This window comes from Periplaneta americana, chromosome 15 (genome assembly GCF_040183065.1).
Source record: "Periplaneta americana isolate PAMFEO1 chromosome 15, P.americana_PAMFEO1_priV1, whole genome shotgun sequence".
In the NCBI taxonomy this organism is placed as follows: Eukaryota; Metazoa; Arthropoda; class Insecta; order Blattodea; family Blattidae; genus Periplaneta; species Periplaneta americana.
In genome coordinates this window covers 64,549,747-64,562,044 of record NC_091131.1, presented here as the reverse complement: position 1 = coordinate 64,562,044, position 12,298 = coordinate 64,549,747, and the positions used below count along the sequence as shown (strand labels likewise).

Below are 12,298 nucleotides of genomic sequence, written 5' to 3'. Positions count from 1 at the left end.
GCAGCGCTACAATCAACGCAGTTAGGCCTATACCAACAGTGTGTCTTATCGAAATTTCTACAGTTCCTCAACTCATCAGTGTAAAATGCATGTTGATATCACAGATAGCCATCTTAGCAGCGCTACAATCAACGCAGTTAGGCCTATACCAACAGTGTGTCTTATCGAAATTTCTACAGTTCCTCAACCTATCAGTGTAAAATGCATGTTGATATCACAGATAGCTATTATGCTTGCGTCCGCTAGCGCAACAATCAGCGCCATAGTGTCTTGTCGAAGCGTTTACAGTTCTAACAAAATGCATGTTGATTTCTCTGATAGTTTCTGTTTTGTACAACATTGAAAGTGTCTTTTTAGTAACCGGTGTGGAGTAATGTTTAGCACGTCTAACCATGAAACGAGCGGGCCCGGGTTCAAATCCTGGTTAGGACAAATTACCTTTGGGGTTTTCCAGGGATTTTCCCTCAACCAATTGAAGCAGAATTGCTGGGTAACTTTCGGCGTTACATCTCGGACTCATTTCGCTATCATTAATTCACATATCATCATCATCATCATCATCATCATCATCATCATCATCATCATCATCATCCATATAATAGCCTGGATTGAGTTCATGGTGAGCGGGCGTGTTGTACTGTTGTACTTGTACAAGAACGCGGCCGTTCGGCTACCCATCATTCACAGAATAGGAGTGGTAAGCACAATAAGCCTCAGGTTGCAGTGCATTCCTTCGTGTCCTTCCTCTGTACAAGAGAAAAAAAACCTTATTTTAGTTTTAATTTTAAGATAAATGACATTAACAAAAGGAGGTCTTTGAGCCAAAGCAGGTTTCAGAGGACCTAAATCTTGATAGATAAGGAATTTTCAATTAGTTTTTGACGTTGCAAATGTCATCGCGGTTGTGTTCAGGTGCTCTCTCGCGGAAGGACGTTGAACCACCTGTGTTGCAAAATCACGGCAGCAGTGTGGAGGGGGCCAGGCAGTGGATGCAGGTCATTCACTCGGGCCGTCCGTCAGCTGGTCTCACTGTTAGTGTCTCGCCGACAGGGCCAGAGTGAACAACTGAGCGTGCACATGTGCAGCGTGCGCAGGAGGTAGCGGCCCCGGCCCCTGTAACAGCATCCAGTGATTACTTCAACAAGGCCCTGGTGAGTGTTTCTTGTACATTGTGTATGCGTTGTTTACCTGTAGATTCAAGCTGAAATCCTGCGCGCAATTTGTGGTGTGTAGTGACCGGTTGTCTCGGGGTATTTCCGTTTCTCCTCCCACCTTTCCACCAATTCTCCAATATCACATCACAGTTCCGTGAAGTGAAGGTTCACGCAACAGCGTATCCAACAACACATTGCAATGGATTAGTATCTGTCAAAATGTTTGATCTGGATGTAGATGAGGAGAAATATCGGAATTCCTAAGGTAAGTAGTTGATTAATTAACGACTATTATTAAAGTACAGGAACTAGGCTGTGAAATTAGATAATGATAATGGAGGAATGGTGGAAAATAGTGGGAAAATCTTATAGGAAATCAGCCTCGAAATCGTTCTGTGCTCCAGAAATACCACAAATTTGCTACGAATTAAATTCCCGCCTCCTTGGTAAGAAATTGCTGAGCCGGGACTGAAAAGTGTTGAAATTAAATTATTAATAAAATGCAGAATAGCATAATCATATAACTCATCTTGTGTCGTGTACTTAAATGCCGGGAAGTTTCTGTTCGCATTACCAAATCTTCACGCAGGATCATTTTGATCCAGAGACCACTCATTTGGTGCAATGACAATTCCTTTAACATGTTCCTTAATTGTTATTACATGCAACCATAGTTTAATGAAGATTTATTGTTGTTCAAGGCGCCTTATAGACGAAGTCATTTGTTTCTGTTTCATTAGAGGCCAATAGGTGGCATCTTTATTTTAATTTTAAAACTCATTTATCTCGTTAAATATCAGTCCTATCAAAATGTTGCCTGGTATAAAACTTATCGGAAATCATTTTTAAAGAAACTTTTGTTATGTAATATTTTTTAAGAAAATCAATAATAAGGGAGATATTTCTATTTATTTAATCCAAGCCACCTTATAACCCCTCTTTAAATAAAGTATTTTGAATATCATACAGCCTAAAATCTAAGTTACAACGAACTTAATTTATATTACAATTTTCATATAAATCGGTTCAGCCATTATCGTGTGAAAAGGTAACAAACATCCAGACAAACAGACAGACAGACATACTGTACATACAAACAAAAATTTCAAAAAAGCGATTTTCGGTTTCAGGATGGTTAATTATACATGTTAGGACCAATTATTTTTGGAAAAGCGAAAATTACCAGAACAATTTCGGCTACAAATTTATTATTAGTATGAATTATTATTATTATTATTATTATTATTATTATTATTATTATTATTATTATTATTATTATTATTATTATTATTACTGTCGAACTTGGTTAATTAGAAGATGAAGGGATCATAAAAAATTGAATGATTCAAGGTTTAGAATTAGACTAGTCTCAGATATGTCTATTGTCCTTAAAAAAACAGTGGTCAATGTTTCAAATTACCCTCTCTACAGTTAACGCATTTGCATTTTCACAGATGTCACTATTACTGGTCTTAATTAGAGGCTTGTTAGGTGTGGTAATACTGGTAATGTGAGTTCTGGTCGTTGTTGAGTTTGAGATGTGGACGTGAGAGTGGTTCGTTTATTTTAGCTATGGCATCCGAAACACAAATTATTATTATTATTATTATTATTATTATTATTATTATTATTATTATTATTATTATTATTATTATTGATATGTACAATATGTTACATTTAAAATCAATACACATAACCATGTAAATATATGACTAAGTAAGGCAGAGTTAAAGGTACATGTATTCTCTATGTACGCCATGGAAGCTCTTGGGAGCACGGAGATAGAGCGCCTTGCTTTCTTGACCTTCGCACTAGAGTGAGATAGTTTGGTCGACACCACACTCCGACCGTCTTTTACTCCCGGGAAAGACCCGGTACTCAATTTGATAGGCATAGAAAACATCTGGACCGTTCTGAGAGTTTTGGCAACGAAAAAACCTTGTCACCACCCGGGATTGAACCCAGGGAGCTTTCAGTCCGTAGCCAATTCATTTATCAACTCAGCTACCCAACCACCAAAGTTAGGATATCTACAACAAAATCAAATAGTGTTTTCTGAGTTCGGGATGTAACTCCTAAAATAAAACAAAAGTTCTTAGTGCAGTACACTACGTAGATTATGTAGGTACTAGAAAAGTGGCATTGAAGAAAGAACAGGAACGAAGTTATTTTGGACAGAAACGGATTTTTTGATGTGATCTGCAGGGATTCCAGCCGGCATGGAGCAAGGAATCATATTACGAGAGAGAGAGACGCAAACGAGGATGGACTTTAGTAATAGGTTTAAAACCCAACATTGTGAAGATGGCATGTGAGGAGAGTGATGTACTTAAGTGGATTCCAACTGGCAAAACGAAGAGAGGTAGACCGAAAACTACTGGAATGGACAGAGTTGCAATATGCTAAAGACGGTGTTAAAAGTTACAGATAATAACTTATATTGACAGACGTAGACGGAAGTGCGGCAGTGTTTTAAATGGGCGCAGGAAGATGCTGCATCATTGTAAAATTTGAATCAAATAATATTACTGAGCTTTATAAACTATCCAAGGGCTTAACTGCTGAGTTTGCAAGATAATTCCAGGAAAACCTATCCTGAAGTATTGTCTTACAGGTATTAAGTCAGGGAAATTTGATATAAATTTATTTATTGTTATTATTTCTTATTCGAAACCTATCTTTTCGAAACTCCTGAAGCAGTTACTTAATTTTTACTTTTAACATTATACGAAGCAAAGTCCACCGCTGTGGAGTAACAGCATGCCTGACCATGACACGAGCGGGCCTGGGTTCAAACCCTAATCCTGGTTGGGACAAGTTACTTGGTTGAGGATTTTTCCGGGGTTTCCTCTCAACCCATTAAGAGCAAATGCTAGGTAACTTTCGGCGGTCCACAGGTGAGGAGTAACGTTTAGCTTGCCTAACTGTGAAACGAGCAGGTCCGGGTTCAAATCCTGGTTGGGACAAGTTACTTGGTTGAGGTTTTTCCGAGGTTTTCCATCAACCCATTAAAAGCAAATATTAGGTAACTTTCGGCGCTGGAACCTGGACTCATTTCGCTGGCATTATCACCTTCATCTCATTCAGGCGCTAGATAACTAGAACAGTTGACAAAGGGTAGTAAAATAACCAACTACAAAAATTATACGAAGCAAGAGAAAAAGCATGATGTTGCGAAATTTTCACGCAAGTCCATGTTTGCAGGATCCCTAATATTGAAACAGTGGTTTTGGACGTGCCACCTGTCTGTAGTCTGTATCTCCTAACTACTAAGCAAATTTTGCTCATTTTGTCATGTTTAATTTTATAATAATAACTGTATCCGTTTAGTATTTTAGTTTACTGAAAAAATGTCATTATTTTGTGGGTAATTCGATTTTTAATATAAGAAATTATATTGGAATTTAGTATATAATAAATATATGCACAGTAAATGTAAACATTTCAATAAAAGTAATAGATCTCGGGCGCGGGTTCGATTCCCACTTGGGCTGATTACCTGGTTGGGATTTATCCGAGGTTTTCCCCAACAGTAAGGCGGATGTCCGGTAATCTATGGCGAATCCTCGGCCTCATCTTGCCAAATATCTCGCTATCACAAATTTCATCGACGCTAAACAACTTCATAGTTGATACAGAAACGTTAAATAACCAAGTAAAGAAAATAAGCAGTAACATGCGCTGCTGCCAGGAAGTCAAAAGGGGGATAGCAATGGCAAAGGAAGCTTTTAATAGAAAAAGAAGCATCTTCTGCGGACCTCTGGAAAAAGAAACTAAAGAAGAGACTAGTGAGATGCTTTGTGTGGAGTGTATCATTGTATGGGGCAGAAACATTGACATTACGACGCAATGAAGAGAAGTGACTGATAGAATTTGAAATGTGGATATGAAGAAGAATGGAAGCGTGTGAAATGGACAAACAGAATAAGAGGTGAAGCTGTGTTTGAAAGTGTGAGTGAAGAAAGAATAATGCTGAAACTGATCAGGAAGAGTAAAAGAAATTGGTTGGGTCAATGGTTGAGAAGAAACTGCTTACTGAAGGAGGTACTGGAAGGAATGGAGAACGAGAGAAGAGTTCGGGCCAGAAGAAAATATCAGATGATAGACGACATTAAGATACATGGATCGTACGCGAAGACTAAGAGGAAGGAAAATGGGAAAGATTGGATAATGCTGGATTTGCAGTGAAACATCTGCCCTTGGGCAGAACACTGAGTATTTATATGTATGTATTCTCCCTAATGGAAATGTTAAGTTAAATTTGAAAGAAAATCATTGTAATACGTTTAAAAATTAAACAAATTAGACATATTTCAGTCATTTCTGTATCACCTTGCCTAGTGAGAATTATGATGTTCGTTTCTCTCTACATTTACATCCCGGTTATTATCTTAGGGCTTAGGCGAACCTGTCCTGGCTACTGGGCGTGCGAGGCAAGTGGCCTACCGGCTAGGAGTTCAAATAAAATTTTGCTCCCGCTCCAGATTCTCTTGCAAGGACCCACCCTAACGTAACTTTTTTTGCTTGTTTACTTATTGTATGTTATTTTATTTCTTAGCATCATCAAAGAAAATAATTTCAGTTTATTCCAAGAGGAAACCAGAGGATGACATTTCTAAGCCAAACAGATTAAAACTACACAATAAATAAGAGGAGTAGTAATAGGAAACAAGACAAAACAACTACCTCGTATTTTCCGGGATTTCTCATATTTCGCTCTATTTTCGACTACAGTATTTTCCATCTCTCTTATTTCTTTGTGTTTCTCCTATATTTTATTCACCACGAAAAAAATAATATTATATAGGTATTATGTTTGGAGGCCCTATTTGATATTAGAGACCTGCATTAAAAGTTTCACGCTAAACACGCGTGTTAAAATTCACCATTAATCGGTAATTATACGGGAGTGTGCTAAATGTACTTTTAAACCTAGTGCGAATAATTTAAATTGAAATAGAACCACGGAAAGAGCTCTTTTGCAAAATAGTTCTCCAGTCACACGAATTTTGAATTATTTATAATTTCCACAAGTGTGTTTGTAACACCAAATTTTTTTCTACGAAAGTGACAGAATTAAAGAGGCCAGGGAAAAATTTATACATGCCAGAATGACAATCTACATATTTTCATTGTATAAAAAACTTACTTCGAATGCGAGTTTTCTTTTGCAAATATTGTCTTTCTACATTTTAGTTTAGGAAAAAAATTTTAACACTTACTTTCAAATGTTTGCATCGATTGTCAATTGTTTCGCACCGGGATCACGCGACAGCAAAAGTAGGCGGTCAATAAAACTGTTCAAACAATACCTGGCTTATTTTTCAAAATAATTGTAAACGAATTAAATGATCAAGTTTTACTGTTACAAAAAGGGGGAAATACAACACTGTACAAATCACGGGAAATTATCTTTGTACCAATATGGACGAACGGTTGCCTGAAATATAATAATAATAATGATAATAATAATAATAATAATAATAATAATAATAATAATAATAATAATAATGTTTTATTTTCGCTGGCAGAGTTAAGGCCATAAGGCCTTCTCTTCCACTCAACCAGACTTAATCAATACAATACATAAATTTAAATTACATATATTTACACTACATTTAAAGGTTCTTCAGCAATATTCTTCACTACACATTTATTTAAATTTAGATTAATCTATAAGGTAAAGTAGTAACTTAATTTATGAGCTAATTTAATTCAATGAATTATAATTAATTTAATATTTGAGATAGCTAGTAAAATGATGATATAGTGTACAGCACACGTGTTAAAATGACGTTATTTTCTTCGTAGGTTTAATACACTCGGCCTGCTACTTCGTTTTGCAAACTTCCTAGTAACAAAATAAAATAGCTTTTTTAACACTTATACCTTAAAAAATAATTGAGATTGTAAGGCGCAATTCACACAGAGAAGACGTGGCTCGGACATGGGGCGGAGACATGATGACTTTTCGAGCCTCTCCCATGTAAACAAATGTATCACTGCACACAGAGAGGACGGGATGGGGGAACGCCACTTCGAAGTCAGCGCTTCGGCTCTTTCGAGTCACGAGTGGCCCTTGAAAGCGACACGTGGCGTCTGACTGTGAAAGAAAATTCGCGCCGATTTTGAATTTGATATTCAATTTGTGAAGAGATGGTGTAATATCGTATATTTTATTTTTTATTTTCGTAGGTTATTTTACGACGCTTTATACTTTTTAGGTTATTTAGCGTCTGAATGAGATGAAGGTGATAATACCGGTGAAATGAGTCCGGGGTCCAGCACTGATAGTTACCCAGCATTTGCTCATATTGGGTTGAGGGAAAATCCCGTAAAAAACCTCAACCACGTAATTGCCCCCAACTGGGAATCGAACCCGGGCCACCTGGTTTCGCGGTGAGACGCTCTAACCATTAATATGGTATAGAAACATTGATGGGACATTATATAAAAATTCTGGAAACGGTCGGGATACATATTCAATTCTTTCATCACATCTTCTACTCCAAAATATCTGAGAACTCGCTTTGAATATCTTACAACTTTGTGGAATCAACATAAGACTTTATTATCTATTCCTCGTCAGTAGCGTAATTTGCTGATTAGAAAATATAATAATAATAATAATAATAATAATAATAATAATAATAATAATAATAATAATAATAGCAGTTGCAGTAGCAACAGCAGCAGTAGCAGTAAAAATCCGTTGTGAAACAGTTTTATCAGAGCCAAGAACTACTAGTCAACTACCAAACTACCAGCTTCAGATCTCTTACTTTAGAGATGAACGATCATGCGATCAATACGCGGTAAAGTGTGGTGAGCACGCGCATCAACCTCGGTTAAAATGTAGTAACAATGAGTTACGAAACCACAGTTAAAAAGTAACCATCGATAAAATGTAATTTCTGTGCACTATTCATAACCGCCGGTTAATTAAACATGGTTAGCTGAGACATCTCATTTAACCAGGGTAAAGCCTGTGATATAGTACACTGTTTCTACAAAGTGATGAATGGAAAAAAAAGACTGCGCTTACTCAATTCTACAGTACATCATAACGAATGTATCCTATATTTTCGCATTGCATTTGTTTGCCTTTGAGCGCTGTTATGTTTACGGGTTGCATTTCTTTGTTTTTCAGTGCTGTTACTGTAGAATCGTACAAAATTGAAAATTAAAAGCGAAAATGTTTATATCTTAATGTGAGTGAAATCCAACTAGAATGGAGGTATCGTATGGTTAGCACGATGATCCTCCCAGCCGTTATAGCTGGCATTCGCAACCGGATTTCGCTACTTATCGTAACTCCCCAAGAGCATCACGATGATGGGTGGGCACCGGTCCCATACACTAGCCGAAATTTCATGAGAAAATTTCTTCCCTCATGAGGACTCAAACCAGCGCGCATTTCGTAACGCGAGTCCTAGGCAGGATGCCTTAGACCACGACGCCACGGCGCGGTACTGATATATTTCATTACTATATTCAAATATGGGGATTCTTTATTATGTAATATTAAAAAAAGGTGGAATATCCATAAAGGAAACGGATAAAGAAGATTAATTAGAATGTGTGTACAATCCAATGCCCCAATTATATCAGAGAAGTATGCAATATCCTAAGATCCATACATAACCGCTCTTCGTTTAGCCTGAGACGTAGTAAAAGAGATACTCGAGTTATCCCTATTAAATATCAGTTGCATAAAATCGTAATATAAATAGCCGATTCATGGGAAAAAAAAGACTATTTGTGAGTTATTCCAAGTGATCCATTTGTTGCAGCAGAAATGACGGGATAGATTTTGATAAACGAAATCCCTTCTAAAATTTTCTGTCATCTAATTCCTCGTGAGAATTATCTTCCCACTAAAAAAACTTCACGCTCAGCATCATCTCTATCCAAATACAGTAAATTTTGTTTTACTAGACCTGCTAATCACTGATTATTCCTTTAACCGCTCGAATATGAATGGTTAGAGATTACCATGGTTAACCTCTTGTTTATGTCCTTACCGAGGTCGATGCATAATAACAATGCTTAACCAGGGGTTAGATGGCAATTTTAACACTAACCGATGTTGATGCACGTGGCCAGTCGGCAAAGCTGGTTTTCTAGATCGTATTACACGGTTCATTATATCATCTCCCCACTTCCGTCACGATGCTGCTTGAGCACCGTTCTGTACAGTAGCCGAATTTTCACGAGCAAATCTCTTCTCCCATGAAGACTCGCATCGGCGCGCATTCCGTACCGCTAGTCCCAGCTATTACGTCTTAGAGTACGGGACAGAAAATGTAAACTCTTAGCATCAACGGACATTATCCAAAGAAAAATGGTCTGCAGGCCTAAACAGAGATGGAATTACTGAAGTAGTCGTGTTTCCTCTATATAAACCTTGAACTGAGATGATGATGGTTCAGTGAAATTATAAGAAGGGGGAAAGTATCATGTGCATTCGGATGCTCTTTTGCCACCTGCGAGCTGCGTCATCAGTACAAGGAAAAGCTTTCATGTGCGGAAGTACGGTCTGGATTCCGGAGTGGCTGACGAGGTGACCGGCTCTTGGAATCGGGGAATTGCCCTAACACGACGCGCACCGTTACACCAGGGTTCAAAGGCAGGTTTCCTCGAAGTACATTAGTTTCTCCTGCCGTTGCTCCATCATTTAGAAAATGTACAAATCGCTTCTGTTGCTGTCTTTCCATACCTGAAACATTGAAGATGAAGACACATCCAATTTGGTCCTGAACTCAATGAGTGTCGGAGATGAAACGATCGGAACGTGACTGTAATCTGTCGTTTCTTGCTAGTTCTGGATTAGTTTTCCATAAGGTCGCCTGGATTCTATTCCCGGCATGCTTTGCGAGATTTCTAGTAGAGCTGGCAAGATTTTCTGAGTGCTGAAACTTCCCTAAATTGAGGTAGGCTACTCTGGTATTTGCAGTTCGTAAAATACTCTTTGCAGACCTGCAAAAGGTTTACAACGTTTTCATACAAGAGAAAATTTCAACTACATGAAAACAAAAGTTATGGTATTTAAAAAGAGGAGCCACTTTGCAGTAGAAAACGTGAATGTCATGAGAGCGATGGTAATAAAAGAGAGAAACAGGAAGGATTTGTTATTTGGTTATTTAACGACGCTGTATCAACTACGAGATCATTTAGCGTCGATGAAATTGGTGATAGCAAGATGGTATTTGGAAAAGTGAGGCCAAGGATTTGCCATAGATTACCTGACATTTGCCTTATGGTTGGGGAAAACCTCGGAAAAAACCCAACCAAGTAATCAGCCCAAGCGGAAATCGAACCCGCGCCCTAGCGCAAAACAGGAAGGATTGTGCAACTAGGATCTCATTCACAAGGCAAACTGAAATATCAGTCTCATTAGGAACCGTGCCAATAAATTACTCAAAACATGTTCACTTAGACAAAACAGTTAATAATAACCAGAGCTAGGAAGTTCGTACCAAAGCAGTAGATTTCAGTTGAGTACAGCGAGGAGTATAGAGATCACCCGCGCCTCGCCCTGCTACAGACGATACACAGTATGTTCACAAACAACGCATAGTGGCATTCAATGGATCTGTGTAGAGCAGCGGTGGCGAAAATGTAATTGTGCGCCGAGCCACCGTGTAACCTGCAACGTGCGTAGCATCTATGGAGGGAGGCGGACACCCGAAGGGGAAGTGAAGCAACTGTCTGACTTATTAACGGATTTTCATTTTCCTTACTTCAAGCACTTAAATATAATTTTATAGAGTACAAGATTACAAACTAATGTTTAGTACGTGTAACGAAGAAATAAATGAACAATAAAGAACAATATCACAACCTAAAATTAACTGTCTTCAGAATGTCTCTGCGACAAAGTTTCAAAATCGGGAATTATGCCACTTACTGCCAGTCGTAGTTGATCACGAAGGCATTTGTCTGTCAGTCGTGACCTAAATTTGGTTTTTACTATTTTAATTGTTGAAAATAATTTTTCACAAACGTAAGTTGTAGCGAACATGGCTTCAATAGAGCAAGGGAAAGAACGAAGCTTCGAATATTTATTTTTTGGCAAAGATTTGAAAGTTCAACATTTGTCAAGTCCTTACATCTAGATTTCATTTCACATCACATAGTAAATCACTGAGTTCAAATTGAAGAGCTAACCGCATTATTCGTACATCTGCTGAAAAAGGGTCGACGTACAGAGATGATGATGATGATAACAATAACACTTAACCTTTTAATATTTCACCAATAACATGTAGTATAATGCCGTTTTATGTTATACAACCGTTTTCCTCATAATACTTGTGAACAAATCATACATTTAATATTCTCATCATATTGACAGCAAAAAAAATGGTCCTCCCATCCTACTTGGAACTTTCGTACATGGTTTCGAGAGATACATATGCCATTCGCAGGTCAGAGACAAATACAAATGGAACGGAGTTTGACTCCAGTGAGTGAGAGGGTGGGGGTTGGCGGAGGTTAGAAGCAAGCGAAATGCACAGCTATCACTGCGAGCTACAATGTCTCTCGAGTCACGTTCTCGCCACGGTTGGTGTAGAGTCGTGAATAGTTTGAAGAATATTGTTAATTTATATTAATATTTTAGGTTTTGAATAAAGTGAGCTATTCTGATATTATTGTATTATTTATGTAATGTAAATAATATGTATGATTCCAAAAAAGTAAACTCATCTGTTATTAAATAATTATGCAAACAGGAGTGTGTAGGCCTAACACGTTTATAATTTTTCCTCTATTATTCTTCGTTAAATGTTGACGTCTCGTGCTGCTATGCATTCAGTTGCTTTACAGTCCAAGTTCAACATCGGAATTACGAAATGAATTTCCTAGCTGCCATTACAATAGAAACGAAAAATTTTCTTGAAAACAATTATTATTATGGGATATACTACGAGATACACTATTAGATTCACAAAGTAATTGTTCACCTGATGATAGTAATAAATACTGTACCATATTTCAGATTTTCTCCAATAACTTCTTGTGACATAAACGGATATTTTCAGAGTATAAATATTTTTTTCTTAACCTGAAAGGAGTATTTCTTTTGATAAAATGAAAATGTTCATTGTTATTTGTTATCATGAGGCTAAAATCATAATTGT

The 12,298-nt window shown here is 37.5% G+C and overlaps 1 protein-coding gene across 2 annotated transcripts in view; it reads left to right on the top strand.

The window, feature by feature from the left end:
* Positions 1-967: 967 nt before the first annotated feature.
* The window catches only part of Np (serine protease notopleural), a 131,787-nt gene continuing 120,456 nt past the window's right edge, over positions 968-12,298 (top strand). The window contains exon 1 of one of the 2 annotated variants that reach the window (XM_069847424.1): positions 968-1,151. Coding sequence is in view for 1 of the 2 variants with exons in the window: in XM_069847423.1 (XP_069703524.1) it covers positions 1,393-1,419 (27 nt within the window). In the remaining variant the exon portion in view is untranslated. Of the gene's footprint in view, positions 1,152-1,377; positions 1,420-12,298 lie in introns of those variants that run through there. The other variant, XM_069847423.1, reaches the window with a different exon arrangement.